Source organism: Solea solea, chromosome 13, assembly GCF_958295425.1.
Source record: "Solea solea chromosome 13, fSolSol10.1, whole genome shotgun sequence".
In the NCBI taxonomy this organism is placed as follows: domain Eukaryota; kingdom Metazoa; phylum Chordata; class Actinopteri; order Pleuronectiformes; family Soleidae; genus Solea; species Solea solea.
This window is the reverse complement of record NC_081146.1, coordinates 4,445,400-4,471,810: the sequence shown is the minus strand read 5'-3', so window position 1 is coordinate 4,471,810 and position 26,411 is coordinate 4,445,400. Positions and strand designations below refer to the sequence as shown.

The window sequence follows — 26,411 nt, the reverse complement described above, 5'->3', positions numbered from 1 at the left end:
GATGTAGCTGGGATTGGAACAGCACCCCCCACGACCCTCTGGTGGAGGATAAAGCGGTAGATGATGACTGATTATACTTTTGAGTAAATGAAGCAGCAACATCCTCCACTTGGCTTCAAGAGGTGTGTGTTGTGTGTGTATGGAGGGCGGAGCTTTGATAAGAGCAGACAGGATGTATCCCATGTCATTGTTGCGGTGTAAGCTGTAGTGCGTAACTTTTAAATCTAGACAAAATGTCCATTACATTCAAACCATTGTCAAAGGAGTTCACACAATGCTCACGTATTCTTACTTTCTTATTTATAATGTACAATATTTCTTATTTATTATTTTGTACCATTTTATCTTTTCTTTTAAAACACCTGCTGCTTTTTAGCCTGAGAAACAAAATTTTGTTTCAACACGACTCTTTCTGTGGCGACATTCCTGTCCTGCACACAGGATTTGTTTGAGGCTAATGAACATTGTGCTAGTAAAGTGCAACGGCTGTAAACGGCAGGTTGTAGTACGACTGAAAACACAAACAATCAATAAAGGTAAAAAAAAAGCTGGTCATTCAGCTGCTTGATTGCACAAATGCATCTTGCCCTTACCTGCCTGTGCACAGCTGCTGTATACACACAAATGCTCCCTTAGTCAGGTCTGATACTAGAGATGTAACGATTACCGGTATGACGATAAACCGCGGTAAAATTCCCGACGGTTAGTACTACCATTTCAAATTTTAATTATCGTTAAAACCGTGACTGATTACCGCAAATACTGATACTGCTCATTTCCTGGAGAAGCAGCAGCACCTGAACGGCACTCGCTCAGAAGCGGGCGCGCATGCGCAGTTTCCACTGTCTGTCCAGCGACAACACGGCTGAAGCCACCTGCGCTCCAGAGATTTTCCCCCCCAGTAAAAAAAACAAGATCAGAAGTCTGGGCATATTTTGTATTTTTAAAGGATGTTGAGGGTACAATAATTGAAGACAATCAATCCTTGTGCAGAAAATGCAAAAAAAAAAACTCTGCGAAGGGGGGTAACACTTCCAATTTGATGAGCCATCTACGTGACCACCACCCACAACTTTTCAGCGAGTAAGTCAACAAAAACGGGATTTCGGAATAGTGGGAAACGTCATGGTTTGTCTGTAAAACGTTCCTATTTTCTCAATAAAGGAAACCTAAGTTAAGTGTTACCTAACGTTACTCCTGTAAAAATACATGTTATTGGGCGTTATCAGCGAAAACGAGTAATGTGCAGATGACACGTACCATAGCAGAGCAAAATGTGTTTGTTTCTGTGTTTTTTTTAATTTTATTTATGCTGTGTACGACTGCTGCTACTTAGTTATTATCTGACACAGAGTGAGGACCTGTGTGTGTGTGCGCGTGTCAGTCAGTCAAATGATAATTATTATTATTATTATTATTATTATTATTATTATTATTATTATTATTATTAATAATAATAATAATAATAATAATAAAGACCAAAGAGAAGCAGAATAATAAGCACAACAAAAGTTACACACTGCAGCTTTAGCTGGGTTGATTAGAACGATTCCAGCTGAAATCAGTGAGACTAATAAAATCAGGGCATGAATGACGTGTCATCATCAGCTTCATCTGAACTTTATTTAAGCTTCAATAAGCTATACATGATGATATTAATACTTCTTGCTTTTGATGATAAACAGTTTGACATATTCAGCATCACAATCCATAGTATGAATGAATAATGTAGCAGGTAACTTCTCCTGAAAGCAAACAGATCCATAAAAACATTATAGGGATAAAAAAAAAAAAAAACACCTGTATCTGCAATGTTATGAAGTCGGCTGTTGGAGTATAAACGTGTAAGATGCTATGACTGTTCTGAAACTTGAGCAGTAGGAAACATTATAGTTGTGCAAAAATCTTCAGACCCTGTTGCAAACATACATGGATACTGAGCAGCTGATGAGTTGATGGCTTATATAACAAACAGTGGCTTGCAGTTACTGCATATTCGATATATCGCTGTGCATTTACATTTTGTTCCTCTTCAAATGCAGACCCTACTGCTTCAATCTGTGAGACCAATGTTAACACACATGTGCAAACGTAAACACACATGGAACACAACGACCAGGTTCCGTCGACGAGCAACTTGACTCCGTGCTGAAAAGCTTACGAACACAAAAGACTTTAGGTGGACACACACACACACACACACACACACACACAGACATGAACGTACACACACACACACACACACTCACTCACTCACACACACATTTGCATGCATAATAGCACGCACATGTAACCTTGTACCATGCAAATATTTGTTTTTTTTTGTAATTCCTTGTTTTTTGCGCAGAACTATTTTCTGATACATCAACATTAAATCCGAAACATCAAAAATATCAAATGGCAAAAGTCTGTGTCAACACCAGCGAAGGACACGAGCGTGCGCCGAGCTCGCAGTAATCCACCTCTTCATCTTCTTGGGCTTGTTTTGTAGTAGAATCCGTCGTCAAAATAAAACACAGAGGATCTTCTGTCCTCACCAACCACAAATGATTTCCAGTGCCTTTTTTTTTTTCTTATTTCATCTCAAAATAGGAAATAAAGTCTTCATGCTATTCATTGCCTTCACAGTGGCTGTAATGAGACTCCATCCGCCACCTCTCGCCAACACGAAAACAAATAAAGAACACATTGTGATTAAAAGCTGGACTGTAACATCATAAGCCAGAGCAAAGTGAAGAGGCCTTACATTCATTATCAGGCTTCCAGCATTAATGCTGCATTACACACAAGCTCTGTTCTTAGTTCAACAAGTGACACAAGCAGGGTCATGATACCAACCACAGTCTTCACTGTGGCTTTGCTTCTCCTGCAGCGACGCCACACAGTGGGATCAGAAAGTCTTTCTGAGAACCACTGACACGTCAGTCTGTCCCAGACAAGTTCATCTTGTCAAATAGCTCAGGAGAGCCTGTTTTGTTGCAGCTGTCCTCCTCATTTGTCTTTGCCTCTTCCCCAACACATAGCAGCATTAATCCGTTCCTTCACTTTACAGCTGGCACTGCTGGGTGAGGCAACTGTCTCTGTTTTTCCACTCAGCCTCACCGAGCAGCCACTGGAGTTTAGGTGTCAAAGCTGGTTGTGATGCTAGCAACAGTGGTCGTCCTGCTCTGGCCTTTTCTCCTCTTCCCACCACCACTAGTTCCTCCTCCTCCTCCTCCTCCTCCTCCTCCTCCTCCACCACCTCCTCCTTTGCTGCCACTTTTTCCGTCTCGTCCTCGACCACGTGTATTGTCCCTGTCTCTGTGGTTTGAATCATCTTGCGGATCTCCCTTATTCTTCCGCTCTGGAAGGAGAAAGCACAAAAAAACACAATTAGTACTATGTTATATAAATATACACAGTATATAGATTTAGAACATACTAACTCTTAGACGCCATCTGCATGCGTGTTGTTGGACGACCTAGTGATTGTGGTTGTGAGTGATTTTGATGCAAACCATGTGTAAACCACATGCATGCAGCCTAAAGTATATACAGTGAACGCTACCATTATACTTTGTTTAGCCATGCTGACAGTATATATGCAGTCATAAATGGACCACAAACAATAATCAAACTTAACAGGAAAACTTATCAAGAAGTCTTAATATTTGGAAGTTTTATTGGCCACGTTAGTCAGTCGGTTCTGAAGCGAAAATATCTCACACCAGTGTTGGATCAGTTGCTATGAACTTAACGTGCACCTCAGCATTCACTGATAGATGATTTAAGGTCCGGTCTGTAGGTGGGCTTACTGACTTACTTAAAAATCCACAACTTTGTTTTACGCAGCCTTAGAATAAGCCTTTTACATGAACTTGAAGTAAAGGGCTTGCTTTGCATCTTGAGCCAATATGTGTCTGCAGCTGCCCTAACTTGTGTTTTGCATTTTGAAGCTGGAACTTGCTATAAAAACAGTGGTGAACAGCTTCACCCACATAAACGTGTTGCATAAACCAACGAAGAAGAGGAAAAGTTGTGACGGCGTGTTTATATCCTTTGCAAAGGCCACCGTATTTGCCTGATGTGCTTGGGAAAGGTGGTGGGGGTTCACCGTTTGTTCGGCAGCCTCACCAAAACATGTCTCTAATTTCCACAAATTCTTACACATTGGGCCTTTTACATCCATCCATTGACTGCTTTATCCTCCATATGCATTCGCGGGGCTGCTGGTGCCAATCCCAGACATAGTCATCAGTCCACAGCAACTTTAACTTGTACAATCTAATGATTATCTAAACCTGTTTTGTTTTGTTTTTTCAATCCTTGCCCTTTAGACGTTTCCCTGCTCCAACACACCTGATTCAAATGAATACTTCATCAGGGTTTGCACAGCTTGTTGATGAGCTGACCATTTGAATCAGGTGTGTTGGAGCAGGAAATCGTCTAAAACATGCAGGGCAGTGAGTCACCAGCACCAGGGTTGAGAAACACTGATCGAGACCACTTATCCTTTGAAGTATGCAGACGGAGCTGGAGACAAGCCACGGTGAGTGGGAATACTCTGGAAACTCAGGAGTCTATCAAAGGGCCAAAGTGTAGAGAATACAGCCACGCAGAAAGTATATGCTGTGAGATTTGTTTTAATTCAATCTAATGTTGTAACACTTGAAAAATGAAACGACAGCCCCTTCAGCATCATTCTGGACTCCTTCATAATTAATGACTTTTGTGCTAATTAAAAATGTTAATATTTAACCAAATTAATTTAGCGGACTGTCTTGAAATGTAGCCTTTAGCACAAAGCACCACCTCACAGAGATGATAGCATGGCTGGGCTGCCACTCTGATTCATATCAGATTGAATGCATCCAAACCACATTTGAATGCGGTTTGAAATGCTATTCAGATCGTTTAGATCTGACTTCTAGAGCTAAGACTGAGTGTGAAAGCTGTGGCTGCTCAAATCACACATTTATACAACAAAGATGTCAAAAGCAGTGCTGGTATGAGTACTATGACACTATAGTACTCTGTGACACATGTAGTTCTGGGTCTTTGGGTTCACCTTTGTCCTTACCAAGGCAACCCATTCAAATAGGGAAGGTTTGTCTGGACACAAACGGATTTCATGATTTATTGCATTCAACAAAAAAGTTAGAAAGATTCAAGAAAAATATCCAATTTCTGAACACGGCCGAATTTAGTCTATTTAAATTTCTGCTTCAACAGTTACCAACTCCTACAGAACATCCCACATTATCTTTTACATCTGTCACTCTTTTTAAGAGCATAATTGCTCTCTTGAAGCAAATGACCATCGTGGTGTGGTTAATGTCTACACACGACCCACTCAGAGGATGTAAGAGCTGCTGTTGCTGACGTAAAAATAAAACACATGGACAGACAGAGAGAGAGAGCACTTAGGAGAGTCAGATGACATTCATTTCTGTCACATCAATCACCCTGAAATCACTTCTGGCATGATGAGTTAAACACTGTCAAGGGTCCAATAATGGCCCATGAGGACATAAAGAGCAGTCACAAAGTGGAAGTGAACATGTGTCCACTTTCGGATGGCTGTTGTTTAGGCAGCACTCAGAAGTATTCAGTGTTTTTATATTTGTGGGAGTAGAGTTACGCTGCAGGATGTTTGTTATGAACTTGTGTGGTGAAAGTCTCTGCGCATCCTAGAAACTAAGTGAACATGTGCCAAGGGCTGGACAGTGTTCACGACACAGCTGACAACAGCACGGCTTATGGCGCCACCGTGTTTTTCTACTGCCATGCAGCAATAACTTAAGGTCTGTGTTTATTTCCCTAAAAGCCTTTTTAAACATGTCGTACAAACAGTTATGATTTCTTGGCTTTAATGCGAATTTACTAAAAAGTACAACGTTTCTCAGATTTCACCAAAAACAATTTTTCCGAGCAGCCGGTGAAAACCATTAACTGGTGATGACATGCATTTGATGCAGTTGAATATGGGCTGACTTAACACGAGACTAAACATTTATTCACCACAGGTCCGTGCAGGGTTTCTTTACTCATGTCTGAACACTCAGAGGATCAGGGCCCACACAGTAGTGCACAAACCTACGACAGCAACAGGAATAGATCTCCTCTTACTGGAGGAGAGCGTTCTAAAATCATCAGAAATAAACATTTTCCGGACTCAAATTAGATTGTGAATCATTAAAAATATTGAAGCAAGTGCAATTATTTCAATGAAATCAATGTGCTACAATGAACAAGAGCCTGAGTGAAGTAAAGGGTCCTCATGCAGCAACTGTGTCTTAGGCCACCATTAGAAATGCTATAATGACCATCGAGTATAATTACTTTATTGAAACACATCCAGAAAATATGGGAAACATGAATGCAGTTTTAAATTAGCACATTTTGTACAGGTTAAAGTACTTAGTGTGACCCCCCCTACACTTGAACATAGCACGACCCTGATTCTCTTAAATCTAGATATCTGTAGATAGATAGATAGATACTTTATTCATCTCACAGAGATATTCACAGTTCAGCAGCTCCAGAATATGTTACAAGATAGAATGACAGCTTGCTATACGATATAAGATAATATAAAAGACCGACTTTGAGTCATATCGTTCCAATCCAAATGCCAATGTTCACGGAATTCGACAGACATAAACACAACAAAGCTGTTGGAAGCACAAGGACTTAATTACGCATCTAACAAATCACTAATGGAGCCAGGAGAAGGGACTCCATCAGTTATGACAGCTCTGATTGCACCTCCTCTCCATCCAAGCTAAACAATCGTGCCTGACCGACACAATAACACATCCTGAAAATTCAGTTTTTGCATGAGACCCTTTTGTGAAGCTTCAGGGAAAAAAAAGGGGTGGGGGGGGGGGGGGTATTTGCAGCCAAATCAACACAAAGCGTGAGATATGCAGTCCACTAAATCACTACTGTTATACAAGGTCTGCCTCATGTTTTATATAGCTCAACAGCTGGCCAACTCCTACAGATGAATCCACAGTCGTGCTCTTTTTTCATTGTGTTTACGCACGTCGACTGGTTTACCTGCATCGCGGCACCATCACCCATGAATTACCTCACTGAGAAAATGTTCGTTCTGTTGCGTTTTGGCAGCGATGCGCGTTTCAGTCTGAAACCCAAAAAAGGACAGGACTAAAAATCTCCATGACGTCAACAGGCAACCATTCCACCATCCAAAATCTTCCATGACTCATCACCCGTCAGGTGTCAACTGAGCCGTGCCATATTTCTGATGTGACCAATGTTTGATCCAAGAGATTTGACAGTTGCCATAGCAGTTATTTTATAGGGGAACATGCTGTATATCATTTCCTTAATTCTTCAGACATGCAGGTGTCGCAGCACACGCTGCGCGCGTATTCATGCTGTCATAACCCTGTCTAGGGAAGATTTACTTCTCACTGAGCAACGTCAACGCCATACCAGCCTCTAGACATCACCGCTGACATACAGGACAATGTCAGATCATGTTTTGTTGGTGGTGGAATATGCAAATTGCCTCCATGTTTACACACAAACACTCGGGCCTATCATCTGTTACATGTTGCAACATCTGTACAGATGCCAAGACTGAGCAAATATTGTTACACAATATTGCTGCTGTGCTCGAAATCCCCTAAGCGTGTCACCAAGCAATGAATGCTTTCAACGCTGCTCCTTGTAAGTATGTGTTTCCAACACTGGTTAGAATGGCTGCATTATGCAAAACAGCCGTGTATTTGGTGGCATTTAGGGGGAAAGAAGGACATTGTTAAAAGGTGCGTACGAAATGTATTATATTAAGTATGACAGAGAGACGTAATCCGAGATTAAGGCAACATGTTGAATTGAAACACTCAGTGACGCAGCTTGGAGCACTTTAACACACTGGTTGCCAAAAGAGTTAGTCTACACAGCTGTGGGTCGGAAATGACAAACATCACTGATCCTAAAAAGCCTAACGCCGCCTCTCAAAAACAACGTCTGCAGTGGTGATGTTAAAATAAAGATAATGGAAAGTAATTTGACTCTTGCCTTTACACTCTAAAGTGACCATAGGTGTGAGAGTCAGAGTGAATAGTTGTTCATCTCTATATGTGGCCCTGTGACGGACTGGGACTGGATCTGTCCAGCGTGTACAGTACTGTACCCCACTTTAGCCTTATGTCAGCTGAGATTGGCACCAGCGAACCCCGCGACCCTCATGTGGAGGATGAAGCGGTAGAAGACGGATGGCTGGAAAGTAATTTGAGGACAGATGGTGGTGTGGATTATCTTTGCTAACACTCACTCTCTCTTTCATGGTGGTGGACATTTAACATATAATAATAATATGTAATAATTCTCTGAATAAAATAGGCCCATGGTTTTTGGAAATAAAACGGACTTTGGGACTAATATACTATATTTATATGTGTATGTGCAAGAACACGGTTTAAGTGCAGCTCTGTGTTTCCATGTTCCAGAACCTTTGGCAATCACACTCTCCAGTGTTTTCAAGTGGGTCTTTTGTGGTACATATTTGACATATATCCCCTCTAAAGGTTTGTCATCCCGACACCACTGGAAGTCAATTCAGAACTTCTTTGTCTCACCGGGTTGGGGAAGAAAAGGATCAAATTAAGTACACTTGTACTTTCCATCTAGTAAACTCTCAACCACCTGGCCAGTTCTGTCATTTATTGAGCATCATCAGTGACTGATGCGCTGTTATGAGGGCTGATAATGGCCACTGACTGGTGAGAATGACTGTTAACCTGCTGGAGAGCTAACTGCAGTGTGGATGATAAGAGCCCAAGCAAACATGTCATGGCCATGTAAACCTCACGCTTCAGCGGTCCTTAGAACAAATAGCCCTCGCTCACTCTGATCCTGGTCCAGGTTTGCAGTGTGTAATGCCCTTCATCTGCTTGGCTCGTAGACTCTGGGTTTATTGTTTACATGCTGAGAAGTCAAGAGGTTCTGTATCCTTCTGTGAGCCGGGCCAAACCAAACCCAATCAACGCGCCATGGGTCACAAACACACTGGCGGGAATGCAGGCTTTTTGGGGTTGAGTAACGGTTCCATCATCAGTCATCACATTAACTGGAGGAGGCATTTTATGAAGCACATGGCTTTTACTGCCTCTATCTGTGATCTCGGTTTGTGTGATCTGATTAAAGCTGATATTACGGGTCCAGTGTGTAACATTTAGAGAGGATTATTGGCAGAAATTAAACACACAACTCATAACTGTGTTTGTACAAGGCGGTAATCTTTTTAAAAATAAAAATCATTTGGTTTTCGTAGAAGACACCTTTTATGTGCGCTTTAGGAAAGTACCTTGCTCCACAGAGGCTGCCATCTCGTGCTGCCATTATGCAAATGGTGAATGACTCTGCAAGCATCAACCGGATACACAACCAACAAAGAAGAAGAAGAAGAAGAAGAAGAAGAAGGAGGAGGACATGGCATCGAGAGTGGAAAAATGGAGCCAGATATGTTTACCATACCATTTCTGGTATGTGAAGGCCACCGTAGTTCTCTGACGCACTTGAGAGAAAGAGAGGAGTGAGTGGCGTCCTTTGCTTGTTGCACTCTGCAGTTTCACCATTAGATGTCACTCATTCTTACACACTTGACCTTTAAAGCCACACTGTGTAACCTTTTGTGATTGTTGTTGTTGTTGTTGTTGATGATGTTATTACACTGCCTCTGTTTGGTTTTAGTGAACAGAAATTATTAAAGAAAATAATTTGTAAAGTTGTGTTCTTCATCTGATGTCAAGCAAAACTATCAGGCCTGACTGAGGGAGAGTTTGCTTATTCAGTGCAGGGGTGGGTTGTTGGAATTCACCACTCTTCACACTTCTTTGTGTTTTCTGTCAAACTCCAACCTGTTTGGAACCGCAGAGTTGCTGTTGACTCTGACCTTCTTGGCATAAATCAAATCACTTCCTGTGAGCGGTGCACAAATATTGGGTATAGAGGTGCCCTAACCCTAACCTCTGTTTGACTCATTTGACAAATGCATATTTAAAAGTTAGGCACTACAGTTTTAACCAGACTCAGTACTCATGTATAATGTTTTGTGTATTTGTGTTTACCTCTTGCACACGGCGTCTTTGTCACGACACACTTCCGTTTCTCTGTCTGCGGAGCGCAGGACTGCGAGGGCACAGAGGACGGCGAAGTGTCTGAGCTGGAGACGTGCGGAAGGGGCGAACGAACCCGAGACTGCGAGCCTTTTTTAAATCCACACGTTTTGTTCTTCTTCATACAGGAACTCCACTGGCTCCACTCGCCCAGTTCACACTCAGAAGCACGCTGACCTGAGGGAAAAGCATCAAACAAAGACTAATGTAGTGAGTGAATGGTTTACAGCTCCAGCATCTCACATTTGTTTCGCAGCCGGCCTGTCTGCATTTTTACAGCTCAGTAGTTTTACCACAGGATAATGAGTTTAGGTAATTTCCAAATCTGAAAGCAATCTTTTCTTTTGACAAGCGAAGGGCAGATTGAGAGGGGTGCTACAAACGTGAAAATGCACAATAGCACGTGTCCTGTGAGTATCCTGGACTTGAAAATAGCACAGTTTTAAAGTCACTTTTAACATCTCTGTGGACAAGCAGGGTCAAGTCAAAGGAATGGTATGTGACGCCAAAAAGTGAGTCCAGATTTCCAAGTTTTTGCAGCACTGAGGCAAGCTTGGAAAGCTCAAAATGTCAGTGTTAACGGTGTCGTTTCTAACTTATGACAGAGTTATTTTCAGCAGGATTAAAACCACAAAAAGAAAAGTTCACTTCCCTTATTTCCAGGCCAACAACTGAACAAATCTGGCTTCAAAACACGAGGCGATTATTTTTGTTCATTTATGACAACAGGTATCAATGATGCTGTGTTTATGTTCTATGGCTGGAGAACAGTGGGAGGTCAAAGGTTACTCACCGACACACTCCATGGTCTCATTGGCGGTGCGCAAGCCTGGAGGGCAGCTTACATAGCATCTCCCACTGTGTGAATAGAAGCCCTCCTTACATTTTGTGCAAAAATTGCGATTGAAACACGCTTCACAGTTGTCTATTTTACATTCTGGAAGAAAAGTGAGAAAGAACAGAGGATCAAATAAAAGGAACAAGTCACTGAAAGGTCAGACAGATTCTAGTGATGGACAATTTAGAAAAATTAGCTCAAAACAGAAAATCGTTCTCCAAAGAAAGTTGATTCCATGTGAGACATTAATTGGTGATTAAACAACACAAGGTCTATTTGGGGTGAGAAACAGCGTTCTCCTGAGAACACGTGCACCGCAGGCCTTGTTTTTGTCAAACATGGGTGTGAACCGTAAAAGCCAGAAGTGTTTCTCTTCCCTCGGCTTCCCAAGAGTGGGTTTCTCCACACCTCAAAGTCATTAAAATCACTGACGCTCCAGTCAAACAAAGAACTTCTTAAAAAGTTTTGTAAAATTACAAACACAGAAGGATGAAAAACAGACATCTTAAAGGGTTCCCAAAAGGTTTAGTCTCATCATGAAAGGCATTTCCTCACTTGCATCATTTATTCCATCTGAATAAACCTTTTCTGGACAAAAACAGTGGAGAAAGATGGATTTCTGCAAATTTACATTCAAGCCCTTTTCACATCGACACACATCATGTTCACGTGTGCAAGTGTTCAAGTGAAGAATGTCTCCTCTGCAGCTGGTCTGCATCCAATGGTCTAACACTAAATCTCACTTTGGGATCTAAAAGTCTTTGCCTCCTGCTCCCAATTACTATTTTTTTAAGACTTTGACAGCTAAATTTGACAGTACTGATGTTTGTAGGCCTATAATGTAAGACAAATGTTGCTAACAAGACATTGTGGAATGACATGTATGAAGTCAAATGATTGGATAATAACCCAGGTTAGCCGCCAAAGGCCCCAGAGAAATATATGGCGAGGAAGTTCAGCCCTTTGCTGCAACAACATCACGACAGTGAAGAAATAATGCTGCGCTGAAATAACAGAAACATGTGGCTGAATTTGTTGCGACTGATAATCATGTCTATATAACAGATAAAACAAGCTTCACAGGGAAAATAAAAAGCTGCTTCAAACACAGTTCTTAAACCACAAAGTGCAGTGGAATCACTCCAACACAGGTAACAGCACAAAGTGAAAGAATGAGTTTACAAACTGTGAAACTGAACACTTCTCACATTTTATGACACTGCATGACGTCTCCACTTACATGGTCTGGCACGGCTGGCGCTTCGACTACTGCTTAAACCATTTAGTTTCAGCATTTGAAGCAGTTTCATTAAAAAAAACTGAACACTGGGATATAAAAAAAATACACTTTTTCACACTTTTGAGAAATTGTTTTGTATAGAACCTTTCACACAATACAAATGGAGGATCTAAACTTCCCAAAATAAATAAACAAATTCATTTGAATTGGACTTATGTATGAAATGTATACATATATACATATATATATGTATATATATACATATGTACATATAGCGGGAGAGAGAGAGAGAGTATACCGTATATCTAGGACAGTTTATTTTGGGAAGTTTATATCCTCTATTTGTATTGTATGAAAGGTTCTATACAAAAACATTTCTGGGAGGTGACATTTATATCTACACCTTTACCACTGCGTAAATGAGTGTCACCAAATTCCATTTATAAACTGATGGTACAGTCATTTAAGTGTGGAAATATTATCACGAGAAGTCATTGGAAACCAAATACATTGACACAAAAAACTAAGCTTGACTTCATTTCTTACACATTTCCAACACTATATATAGAGTTTGTTTATGATACATTAACAGTGTATCTGAGTAAAAGCATAACAATTGGATTGTGGCCTGGCCTGAACTGTGCACATGAGGGCCAGACACAGACATCCTCTCGAAATCAGACAAACAACATTACATGAGACAATGTTTTTGTTGGGATTTCACTGCAGTCCCACTTTCTGCCCACGTCTAACAGGAAACAGACAGAAGATGGAGAGGCTGGCACACCTCCGCTCAAAGTACATGATCCAACTATGTGAGCTTGGTATGTACCGTGAGTGTGGCTAATGCACGCCGGCACCCATCTTTTCAAATGAGCCAAACCTTCCTTTAAGTATAAAGAGGTCCCATCCACTTTGAATTCTAATGACTTTCATTCTGTGCAGCAAATACTTTCCTGAATTTGGTGGCTATAAAAAGGATACGTGACATCAATAGAGGACTTTTATCAAGCGGCTGCATATTTACTTGTTATTGGACAGATGCATCTTGTTAGAAGACGTTTGAGCGGCTATCGTGCCTCTTCATCGTTCATAAAAAATAACGGCACACATTTGTTAAAAAAACAAGAAAACTCCAGAGATGGTTGTAAGATTGCAGCGGCTGTATTTTCCTCAACATTCATGTTTCTCTTCTCCAATGAAAGAATTGATTGTCCAGTGAAAGAATGCAGCAGTTGATGAAGTTCTACTCACAAATGAATCCTTGTCATGTTTTTACATTTGTATATGACACCGTTTCTTTAAATGATCCCACATTTCCAGTTAATTCTCAGTAATTCCCATAAATTCCCATGGAGTTTCTGAATCTTTGTCACCTTTGAAGCCAGAGTATGAACTAATGAGGAAACCAAAACATTCCTCAACTTCCTTAAGTATAATAAGCAAATATTACTACAATAATACATGCAAGCAACAGCAAAACACAACCCTGTATCAACAGCTATCGGTGCTCTTTATTTACATTATTAAATTGCACTTTCCTTGCACCATCCTTCTGCTGTGGTGACCTGGACTTTAAATTTTGCACCACCAACTGCTTAACTCAGATTACTAAATCTAAATATTTGCTTAACAACATGCATGTTTAATGTAACCCAGAGTTGCAGATAAGCAGATAATTTACACTCACTCACACACACACACATGGCTGTGTGAGGAAGATTCCTCATGTGTTCACAAATCTAACATGTACAGTACACACCATGTTAATACAGATACACAGAAGAACTCACGGGTGCATCTGTTGTTGCCCTCTGGGTTCCTCATCCCAAAGTATCCCATTGGGCAGGAGGCGAGGCACACGCCAATCTGACGGATGTCATAGCGCTCCAGGAAGATGAAGAGCTTGGGCTTACATTTAATGCAGCCATTGTACTCAGAGCATCGGTCACAGCCTTTCGGACACGATGGCGGCCCCTCAGTGCTAACTGTGCAAACAAGGGAGGGACATAAAACAAACACATTATCAGCTTCTAGTCAGATTTCGATAAAGGAGACGTGCATCAGATTGTGTCAAAGTGAAGAACATTGGAGAAGTGTAATATACATGTCCACAGATCCACTCATAAACTGCATGCACTTCACTCCAAAAATTGAATTGAACGTCTTTTTTTGAAAGGTTACTCACTATTGACTTCAAAGTGCTTGCTGAAGTACATATGTCAACACATCCAAAACAATGGGGACACAAATCATGTAAAAAAACGAAAAAAAACCCGCAAAACAACAAGACTTTACAATAAAAGAGTCAAACAGAATAAAAACCAATCTTACATCTTAACTCGTCTGATTTAAAGCAGAGCTATGCAGGACTTTTACCATAATGTATCAGCTTTGGAGACATTGTGATGGTTAAATGTCTCTATGATTTGAGACTGTCTCCACTCCCTCCACTGTTAGTGGAAACTCAGCCTTGCAAGATCAGGGCCACCAACCCTCTTCAGACTCAGGAGATTTTTTAATGGTGAGAATTGAAAAGAACAGAAGCATCTAAAACTGATGCCCACTGACGTGGACAAGGCCACGCGGCCTTGTCCACGCCTGTGTCCGCTAACTCCGTGGGAAGGAGCATGAGCGGTGGTTGAGGTGGTAGGTTGAAGTGGTAGACAATGGATGGATATTGACGGTGGTGTCGTAATTTGATGTACTCCGAAACTGTAGGGGGAGCTCTTTAAAAAGAGATGGATGCAATTCACACTTGGAAACTAGGAATGACTCAATACCACTTTGTCATGTCCGATACTGACGTCACAACCTTGAGTATCTATACGCAAGTATACAAATAACCCATCGATGCAGCCGTCAAACATCTTATAAACTAATACATTTGTGCTGACGCATTTACCGCCAAGCCATATCGAGTCATTTCAAAAACATAATGTTCCAATAAGTAACAAATATTGTGCTCTATTAAAGGTTCACGGGTTCAAGGATCAAAGGTCTTTATTGTCGATGTTGTAAAAACAACAAAAGAGCACAGTGCCTCTCGAATAACTTAAAACACGCACACACGCAAATAACCAAAAAATAACGATGTAAGTAATCAAATAAAGAAATAGCCAGCGTACCAGAGTTTGGCTCGCGGTGAAAGAAGACATAAGCGGCCCAGAACATGACTTCAAATGCCGTTTACAAAAGCTTTTTATTTACAGTTTTACAGTCTGTGCTAGATGTGGCATGTGGATTTTAGGATTTTTCTAATTCCAATATTCAATACAGTGATTTTTGGCCAGTATCATATTGATACTAATACTCAGTATCGAGTCTTGTAAACTAAGTAATTTCTAGGAAAAGTACATGTCAAAGTGCAGGAGTCAAAACCAGAGAATTTGGATATACAGTTCAGCCTTTTACAGTTGATTATATCAGCTCTAAATATACACACTCTCACACAACCATCCATCTGCCGCCTCCCACAGACAAGTTGGGGGGGGGGGGGGGTGTTAAAAGGCTTCTCTCATGGACTGATTACAGCCTGCCTGGGTCACGGCAAACTCAAATGTAGTCATTAGAGCCAGGTTACTAGTACTATTAATGATAGAAGTAGATGTTGTAAAAGTAATGCTTAACAGCGGCAGACGGCGGGGGGGCTGGGGGGGGGGCGTATGAGTCTGAAAATGTGCTGTTGTTAACTGCTTGTGACATGTGGACCAAAGCAAAACAAAAACAGTTTGTGTTGCCTGGAGCGTGAGGAGGACGATGTGCTACTCTTCTCGCTGATGGTTTGAGTTTGATGTCTGCATGACACTTAATTCATTCACAGAGGACACGCAGAAAACAAGCCCTGCTGTTGTCAATTGTTTCCCTGCCAAGGGCAGACAGCTGAAGAACAGCAACACGACCTGATCATGTTTAATACAAAAACACCTCAAACTGCAACCCTTCAAATGACCGATGCTGCACAAGGTGCGTGACCCGGATCCTCCTGTTTCATACAGCATTTAATGCATGTGTATGTTCAGTATTTTGTAAAAATCTATTAAATAAAAACATTCACTTCCCTGCTAGTGTGTGTGTGTGTGTGTGATTACCACATCTGTTTTGTGGTATTATATGAATTCTTATTTGCAGAGATTGGGGTGAGCTTGGCATAGGCTGAAAGCCCCTTGAGTGTAAAAGAAGAATGATTTCAAATCTGACAGTAAGAGCAGAGCCGAGGCTGCGAGGCTGGTGATATGCTGCTAGTTGGCGCGAGCACCATCTTTTGGTTGCATGAGGTCAGAAAAATGCTTCCAGCAACACCAGCGAAACAGTCCAATTGCGAGCTTAGAACTGTCAGGTACTCCTTCCATTATGTGCCCACAGAGCCAGACACACAGGGAACCGAGACTTTGAGGGCGAATACCTCAAAACCCCTTCTATAAACACTCCTAATACCCGTAAAGGTTCTACATAAACTGAGAGAAACATAATCTTAAAAAGAGGAAGAAAGATGAGCCATTCAGCAGAAACACTGAACCCCAAAACCCACCCAGGGAAAACAAAAAAGGAATGATGAGAAAATAAACAAAGTGTTATCTTTACTTTGCTTGTTAAATGTTTATAAGACATCCACCGCTGTGACTCAGACCACAGCAACGAAAGGCAGCAGCCCTGAAGAGGAAGAGAAAAACATTTCAAACAAACCCAGGGAGAGAACGAGAGGACTCACCCCGTCTCTGCCTTCTCGCCTTGGACAGCTTGAGAGCATCGCTATGACCCATGGAGCTGATGAAGATCATTGCCAGCGCCACCAGTCCCAGCTGCATAGTCCCTGTTGCCTTCCCGGCCACGCAGGGTCCCCCCCTGCAGCCAAACGGATCAGGTGGGGGGGCCCCCTTCCTCTGTGGGACAGGTGGATCCCTCTGCTGCTGGGACAGATGATCCCTCCTTTCTACTGTGGTGCTGTGCTCCTTTTCTCTGTCTGTCTCTCCTTAGTCCCCCCACCTCCTCCTCCTCCTCCTCCGCCTTCTGTAACTTTCACTCTAGTGGCTCCCGCTCCGTCCACAAGTCTGTGTAGTGGAGGACGATGCTCCGGTTGCGAGTCCAAACAAGCCCGAGGCACAACAAACCATCACGGTGGTGCTAGTAGGGGCAAAGGGAGCAAGGCTGTAGAATGGAAGCGTGGAGAGCAGAGGGGTTATGAAAAGCACGAAGAGGAGGAGAGAACGGCAAAGGAGAGTGTCAAACTTCTGGTGGTTCAACCCATGAAGCAGAGAACCTGCTATGTGAGGAGGGGTTGTTATCAGCAAGTGCTTCAGGTCACATGCGTGCATCTCATTAAGTGAAGTGCTTGTAGAGCTGGATGGATGAAAGAGATGGACACAGGTTCTTGATTATGTTCAACAGGACTTCTGCTGGCATCAGGAGCAGCTGAGAAGAGAAGACACAAAGAAGGGACACAGGTTTAGGCAAAGGCTTGTTACAATGAATTTGCCTATTTACCGTTTTGGTGAGAAAATAGATGCAGATCTCAGAAATATTTGGTCACGGCATCACAACTCTACGATAAGCTGATTAATCACTTATGACATCAAAACACAAGTCGCTTATTTAGTGCGAATGTTGCTTTTATAGTTTTCCACATGATGTAAATTAAGCTGTGACTGTTTGTCAAACAATACAAATTCTATTGACTTGAGCTTGAAATGACCATGACTAACTGATTACTAAAAATGTTGTAATTGTTACTGTGGCAATGAAATTATGCAGAACAAATACAAAAAGTAAAAAGTCATTCAATGTGTTTTTTGAGGCTGTGATGCATGTAAGATACATTCATATATATGTACATGTATATATATATATATATATATATATATGTATATATATACATACATATATGCGTATACATAAAAAAAGCTATGACGATGTGGAAAGAAAATCAGGAATCTCTATGATCCGAAGACATGAACTCATGACTGGTTTAATCAAATGATGATCAGTGGAAAAACTGGGCTTAAAAACCACAAATATTTTGGGTCATGGCATTTTGAGCTGCTATTTGTACTTTGATAAATTGAGCATGTTTATCCTTTGAGCGAGTCAGTGTCGTCTGCTCTCACCAGGCGGTGAGACACTCACTCAGACTGAGGGCTTTTGTCATATTTGGTGCTGCGATCCTTTTCAGATAGTGTCATACGCTGCCTCTATTTACAGCTCTTGTGTGAAGAGGATACACAGAACATGTTAGGATCAGAGCAATGGGAGGTCCTCCCTCACTGTGCAATAAAGACAAATAGGACCATATTTGGCTGTTGAGTTGCTTGTGGCTCTGCATCACACTAAGGAAGGACAATGCCATTCGGTGCATCTAAACATTCCAGCAGGCAGCACTGCATTCTTAAAAAGGAGAAAATAATGTCCGAATTACACAATACTTGGTGCCAGAAACCAAAAAAATACTATAACTACATACACTTCCTGGCCACATTATTAGGCACACCTGTTCAACTCTAATGGCAGCAATTCAATGTAGATAGATAGATAGATAGATAGATAGATAGATAGATAGATAGATAGATAGATAGATAGATAGGTAGGTAGATAGATAGACACTTTGTTCTCTGTGTTGTGAATAAATACAGAAATCTTGCACTTTAAACTTTTCACAGACTCTTTGTTTTCTTCATATATTGTCATGTATCGCTATCTGTAATATACTGTATATAGCATATATATGATTATTTTTATGTAATCATTGTATCGTGATATTACATCACATATTGTATCGCACATTGTATCGTATTGTGAGTTACCCTGTGATTCCCACCCCGAGTTGAAAATGATGAAAGGGGCAACAGTAAGTCAAATAACCACTCATTACAAATAAGGTACACGACATAGACTCTGTCTCTGAATGCACAATACGACGTTCCACAGCAGCAGCCCACACCTGTACCACTGCTGCCACTTCATTTCCAGGCCCATGTACCTAATAAAGTGGCTGTTGAATGTACATTTTTAATTTTATGGCTAATTTATATAAACAGATTTGAACTCCTTGTCTTGTCTTGATAGAAAGTGACAGTTTTGACATAACAGAGGACGGAAACTAACATAACATTCTTATTAACACATATAAACTAAATAAAGTTGACACCTGCTGTAGCCTGTTGGTGTGGATGTGTCAGGAAGATGACACAAACAAACATATTATACATGCACACAAATGAGTTGGATTTATTTTTTTTTCAATCCACTAATTGCAATCCCATAACAATGCTTTACACATACAGTGTTAAAAGAGTTAAAAGAGACTCCCGACACTTCAGACACTTCCCCACCAGTTTGTCTATTTACTTCTTAACACTTAATGACTCACTGTCACCAACACCTCTCACAGCTGAAGACATATTTACAGGGAAGCGCCAAAGAGAGCGGTGCGGCCAGTCTGTCTGCAGCAGCACCTGTTTGTTACCGGAGAGTGATGAGTGGAGAATGGGACACGCTTCGTCTCTGTGGATCAGTCAGAGCACAACACACTCTCCAGCACACTGACTAAAGAGGACACTTTTATAACCCTGCACTCCCATGACTGTGTAACCTGCCAAGAGCCCACCTCAGCCTGTCCATGTCTGCGGTCAGGACGGGGTTTAGTTAACCTGTGGAAATTGATCCGTCAGCCTCTAAAAATCTAAATCACAAGGCTCTTTTGTAATCATGTCACTGCACAAACTACTCATCTCATCAGGCCACTGTGGCACCTGCGGGGTTTGAAAACTCTCCGTCTCTGCTTCACCGTGCATTCAGTGCCTTGTCTCCTCGCCACCAGTCACATGCAGGCGAGACCAATGAAACCAAGCCCTGCTCATCAAATAGTCAGGAGATTAAATTGCCCCCTTTGTAAGCCCTAAGTTTGATCTATCAATTATTCAAGCAGTGAAACGGAGCTCCCACACTGGGAGTGTATTGAACTTCTGAAGGTGCCAGAATTCTAAGCTCAGAGTTACCCACATGCAACTCATCGAAGAACTTTCTGTGTGTGGCTCGGCCTAATAGCATATTCTCGAGCTGAGCCCACACTCACCATACGAGTCGTGCCAGAATGCTTCAGTCGCACACAAACTCACAGAGGAAGATAATAGTAGCGTGCAAAATGTGTCACAGAGGGCACAGAGAGAATAAAAACGCCATTGTGTGTTCTGCTGGAGCCAGTAATAAATTATTACTTTAAGAGCATTTGCCACACGGACGACACAAATGCATTATTTTAATACTTGAATCTTGTACGTTCTGCTCCTGAATGCTGGCCGCTCATGTGTGGAGCGATGGGGAAGTTGCGGTGTGATATCAGCCAGTTAAAGTCTGTCTTCATGGTCAGTTTATTTTGATAGCTGATTGTACATCCAAGCCATGAGATTTATTGTTGCTATAGGCAACGTAACCACAGTGGACAAACAGAGACAGAAGAAGAAAATGATGCAAGAGGACAAAAAAAACCAGGTACACGAGGGGGTGCTGAGAGAGGCTATCATAAGAAAAACAGAGGTGGAGACATCATCATCATCATTCTCGTGCATCGACCCCTGCTCTCAACACATATACATTTACATGAATAAGTAGCTCTGAGTGTGGAGAAACCAGGGTCTGAACCCACAGCACCAACAGAACCTCAGCCATTTTAGGAATCACAAAGTTCAGGCAGGGAGAGGTCGGATCTGAGACCACACAGGACAGTGATCCATCATCCTATCAAGCATATAGGACCGGGACTTCTTTATTTAAGCTGCACAGCACAGATTATCTTTGCTCTCTCTCTCTCACACACACACACACACACACACATACACACACACAGTGCTGGATTACAGTTGTTTGCATTGTGAAGGAAAAAGTCAAGTGCAGGTCCACACCTGTTTCACACTGCTGTCACGTCACGTTACCACCCTCCATGCCACTCAGTGACGAGGCGGTACAGCCACCACAGCTGTGGCATACTTTTAAAAATGATAGATTCAAATTTGAATTACAATTGCAATATATTTCTTAAAGTATATTATAAGTAGGAACTAGAAAGCAGAGGAACTCGATCCCATTATTAAGTTTGCTCCAAAGACAAAATAGCAGATAATGGGGAAAAAAAAGGTAAAAATTGATTTCTTATTATCAGTAATAAGAATGTGGAAAATTGAATTTATATTCAGTATATTACTGAGCCTTCAACAGTTGTATCTCTTTATAGGATGTTTAGTCATAAAAGTTGCTCAGGAGAAAAGGATTATGCGGTCTATATTATCACAGACACACACACAAACAAACAAACAAAATACATAAATAAATAAATAACAGTGTACGAACCCACCTGTGCGTCGGAGTCCCCGGGTTAAGCTGTTCATTGAGCGCTCGTTGCTCAATTTCCTTTTTTATAACGGAAAATCCGTTAGTTGTTTGGTCACAAAAGAACTCCTCCTCCAGGATACCCCCATGCAAGCTCTCTCTGCCATCATTTAAAAAGACATATGATTTAAATTCTTTCACGTGTCACTGTCACCAGACTGTGGAGAGGAGGATGCGCGTGACCAAAAAAAAAACAACAACAAAAGAAAACAAACAAACCTGCAATGGATTAAAAGGAGTCCCAAGTAAGATGTTATTTATAAAAGAATATGTGTAAATCCCGATGAAATAAGTCAGTCTGACTTGTTCCCGTGTTGTTTAGTGAGAAAAACGTGTTTGCCCTGAAGCTCCGGCGACTTGCGCTTTTTTTTTTTTTTTTTTTAAATCCACGCTGGAGAGTCGAAACTGTGCATCCAACTCATGCAGACCAGCAGAGTCACACAGCCGTGATATTTGCATCCAGACCCCAGAACCGCCAGCGGGCAATATCCCACACTGGCCCCACCCCTCCCTCCAATACTCAGTGAGACATGAAAAACCTGCGCTGGACTGGCGTTTAAACCATGGTTTCAACCGTCAAACAACAAATGTGGCAAATGCTCTCACTTATATGTGTTTTAGGAAATAAAAACTTGACCTTGAATTTTCAATATTTCATGACAGAATGTTAGAAAAGCAGTTAGACCCTCACTGCCACTGACTTTATTTAATAATGCCACCTTGATTTCAGCAGGTATAACTTTATATCACTAAAAAACAATACTTAGAGGCACTTATACAATTAAGTGTGCACTTCTATTGTATTGTAAAACTGAGATTAAACTGGCAGAGCTGATGGAATGTAGTTAAACTCTGCTTCTCTAGGTCACTGAGTTATTAGGTCTTCTGGTTAGTGGTTTTTGGGTAATTGGATTTCTGGCATTTCAGGCACAGACCGTTTTTCAACCTATTCTGGCCTTTTTAGCTGTGATTTAAGAAGCCGTTACTATCAGGGTGAATAAACAGTATCATTTGACAAGTTGTATTCAGACTTTGATTTTTCTTTTCTATAAATGTAGTTCTCTGTCACAACAAAGGATTCCGTTTGATTCACACATGCGAAGCTAATGAGGGAGATATTTGAGATCAGTATCATTTTATTGCCGCTAATTCAATTTGGTTTTTCACAAGAAAAATTAAATCACTGAAAACATCCCCATTCGTCAGGAGGGTTGTAAATGAAGAGTCATTAGTATAGAGCTGTACATACAGTGATATTAAATACCAGAACAGTCTCCATTTCTTTGTTATCCAACAGGGGGCCATAAACAACAATTCTTGGAGATCATACAGACCAGCATTCCTTGTTTTGAGGCTGTGACATTTATCAACAGTGTTACGATGAGAAGGACTACTGGATAAACACCAGCCCCATTCAGCTACACTTATCCCGCTGATGGATTTATCATGAGAAGTAAGTTACAGTGCAGCGTGTTTGTTTTTCTGTCCGGTCGCCAAGAAATAAACAGAGCCAGGAGCCTGAAAACAACACATCATCACTTTATCTTTACGTGATGCAGTTTGGCATCTGCCACGAATGAAAAACAGAGATGATATTGTATCTTAAATGTAAACGGACTCGGTGCAGCGTGCAGGCAGTTTGCGTCACTTTGAATTTGAGTTATGTTCTATTTGCTCATATTTTAGGGGGTTAAAAATGATATATGTGGTAGCGTTACATTTTCATCCAGTGTTGGAGAATTTTTACTTTTACTTTTAAGGAACCAGACCATGCTGTGTCATCGGAGATTAAGGGAGCGCTTTAAACTGAAACACTGGCTCCACCGACAACCACGGTTCAACCAGTACAGTCACTATTTTAAACTGAATTTACTGACCACTAATTCTGCGCTTTCCACCACAAATGAACCAATCGGGCAGCTCCACTGGCGCGCACACACATTTGGAAGGGCCGGGGCGAAAATTAAAAGGGCACCACATTCTCACACACCTGTGTATACCCATACAGGGACATCCTTTACAGCACAGCATCACTTTCTATCACTGAGATGGGCACATTTTCTATACAGCACTGAATATCATTGTCATGTCATGTGGGGAACTTCATAAAGGCACCCACAGGAAACAAAGTTGCAAGGTCCTTAAGAATCAATATATATTTTTTAATTTTACTGTATATTATGCCTAATGTTTTTACCACCGTACAGGGTTCTTTAGTGTGTGTCTTGTGACTCAAGAGGGCACTTTAGCACACATTACGTTTTTGTCCATGAGGGCGATTGCCTGTGTCTTCATTCACAATCTATTCACTCTATTCTAATTACTGTCATTTTAATTGTCTTTCGGTTCATTCAAACTACTTGGCAACCTGCTAGAGCCATGTATCTGGGGAGGAGGAGGAGGAGGAGTAGTCGGGACAACACTGACCAATATTTTGCATGTAGATTGCAGTACTCTTTTCTTTTGCCACAATTTTTACGTAAAGACATGCAGATCCTTTAAAGCTGCAGTGTAAAACCTGTGCAGATTGTTGTTGTTGTTGTTGTTGTTGTTGTTGTTGTTGTTGTTGATATTGCTCCCTCTCAGTTTGGTCTTTGTGAGCAGAAACGGTGTCACATTATGTGTACGCTGCATCCTCCATTTAAAATGGACTCTGTCAAGCAATACTATCAGACCTGACTGGTGGAGTGTTTGTGAATAAAACAGCAGTGCAGAGGTGGGGAGCAGTTTATCTCGCCAAACCTCAGCAAATCTCCGTTATGAAACCTTCCTTTGGCGCTTCTTTGTGTTTTCAGTCATACTCCATACAACCTGTTTGCTGTCATATCGCTTTACTAGCACAAGGGTGCTGTTGCCTCTGTCTGACAGGAAATGAATCACCTCCTTTGTGAAGCATGGGAATGTCGTCAGGTGACACACAGGTGAAACAACACTACATATATACAGTATATACAGACATACTCATATATGGGAGTGTCCAGTTTAGCTTGTTGCTTGTTGTCTTGAGTTTTCCTACCATCCATTCATTTGGAAAAATTCCTTGAGGGATTTAAAGTGCGTGTAAAGTAATGAAAAACATCTCCTCTGACACTGTCACTTTGTCAACCCACAGGAAAAATGTGAAAAATGCTCTGCTTTGAAACACCGGGGGTGTGTCCACTGGCGGAGCTGGACACACACATACAGTACGTGCTTTAGTGGGGACTAAAGCAGGTGAACGTCACTGTTGGTCAGTGTTTGTTCAGAGTATAAACGTAAAAGCTCCGGTAACAAACCACTTGTTTAACAAACATGAGGGGGAAGAGACATTTTTACCATTGTGGTTGCAGTTTAACGGCATACTGTACACAAACACAGAACCGCCTTAGCTAAAAAATCTGAGGATGTGGTTCTCATCCAAAAAAGGGTGGATTGCCCACTCCGGGCCGGGGGAGAGGTCCTGCCTCAAGTGGAGGAGTTCAAGTACCTCGGGGTCTTGTTCACGCGTGACAGAGGGATGGAACAGGCGACTGACAGGGTCCACTTTAGTGTGGACGCTCAACCGGTCTGTTGTGGTGAAGAGGGAGCTAAGCCGGAAAGGCGAAGCTCTCGATTTACCAGTCGTTCTACGTTCCATCGTTGTGTGGCACTTTGGGTAATGACCGAAAGAATGTAATCACGGATACATGGGGGGCCGAAGTGAGTTTCCTCCATCTGGGAGGGGCTCAGAGTAGAACTGCTGCTCCTCCACATAGAGAGGAGCCAGCTGAGGTGGTTTGGGCATGTGATTATGATGCCTCCTGGACGCCTCCCTGGGGAGGTGTTTTCAGGTATGTCCTGCGTCATTGAGCCATATTTACAATACATTTACATGCCTAAAAATCCTGGATTGTCCAATCCCAGCTGACATAGGGTGAAAGGCAGGGTACACCCTGGACAGGTCGCCAGTCCATCACAGAGTCAACACATATGAACAACCATTCAGCTGTTTTCAGACTTTACAACACATTTGTCATTTTTTTCACGTGTTCTCAGCCACTATTTTCTAACATCATAATAATAATAATATGTGAAGAGGAGAATCTCTGCATAAGAAGCAAAGCGTCTATAGAGGGGAATATGATGTTACATGTTACACTTTTACATTAAGATGCTAAATGACAAGTAGCTTTTCAGAGCTGGCCTGCTGGATTCATTCTTAAAGCATTTTTTGAGTCACTTTGACACACTGTTAAGCCATGAGGACATCCACCGCCTGCCAACAGCTAACCCAGGAGAGTCCTAAAACAGAGCCAGACAGTCTTTTTGTATCAGATGCTTATGCATGCAAATATTGCAAAGTCGACTTTATTAAGGTCATAATTTCTGTCACTGCCTAAAAGCCAAGGGTAGTTATGGGCGATGTAATGCCTCCAGGATAGACTGCGGAGCAGCCAGTTTAAAGAGAGATTTGGGGATTAATGATGACTAATGATAGGGTTATGACTCCAACACTGTGACTGTGCAGAACAGTGAGAATGTCAGAATCTAAAAAAAACAATATACCTCACTAACCACATCCATAAATGAAATAATACCACTGTCCTGAAAAAACCTAAATCAAAAAGAGCAGATTAAAAAAACAACAACACATGATATAATGCAATCACTTATTCTACAATATTTAAACTATACGTTTCACTCCCACTATGGGGAAAAAAATCCGTCAGGCGGAATCAGACAAAATCCTTGTTCATCCCATCTTTCACAAACTTAAATGAGAAAGATAAAAAACACAAGACATGTTCATTTTGCTACTGAATCACTTCTAATCTCAGGAGGATTAGCTCATGTTCCTCACTCTAAC

The 26,411-nt window shown here is 41.5% G+C and overlaps 1 protein-coding gene across 2 annotated transcripts; it reads right to left on the bottom strand.

The window, feature by feature from the left end:
- Positions 1–1,604: 1,604 nt before the first annotated feature.
- Positions 1,605–22,020, bottom strand: rspo1 (R-spondin 1). 2 transcript variants are annotated; one of them, XM_058648800.1, is made up of 7 exons: positions 21,806–22,020; positions 21,552–21,686; positions 16,920–17,620; positions 14,002–14,196; positions 10,924–11,067; positions 10,083–10,307; positions 1,605–3,343 (listed from the first exon to the last, which is right to left on the bottom strand). In XM_058648800.1, exons 3-7 carry the CDS (start codon positions 17,014–17,016, stop codon positions 3,120–3,122), a joined length of 885 nt encoding a protein of 294 aa, XP_058504783.1. In that variant the 5' UTR covers positions 17,017–17,620; positions 21,552–21,686; positions 21,806–22,020; the 3' UTR covers positions 1,605–3,119. The 2 variants fall into 2 exon arrangements, with proteins under 2 accessions (XP_058504783.1, XP_058504784.1); XM_058648801.1 differs by lacking the exon at positions 21,552–21,686.
- Between the last annotated feature and the right edge of the window lie 4,391 nt (positions 22,021–26,411).

Excerpts from the sequence above, each read along its gene's own strand:
- rspo1 (XM_058648800.1), bottom strand. The coding sequence starts at position 17,016 with ATGCAGCTGGGACTGGTGGCGCTGGCAATGATCTTCATCAGCTCCATG. Across the intron at positions 11,068-14,001 it reads GGGCAACAACAGATGCACCC|AATGTAAAATAGACAACTGT; the intron begins GTGAGTTCTTCT and ends CTTTTCTTCCAG. Across the intron at positions 3,344-10,082 it reads AAAGACGCCGTGTGCAAGAG|AGCGGAAGAATAAGGGAGAT; the intron begins GTAAACACAAAT and ends TTCTCCTTCCAG.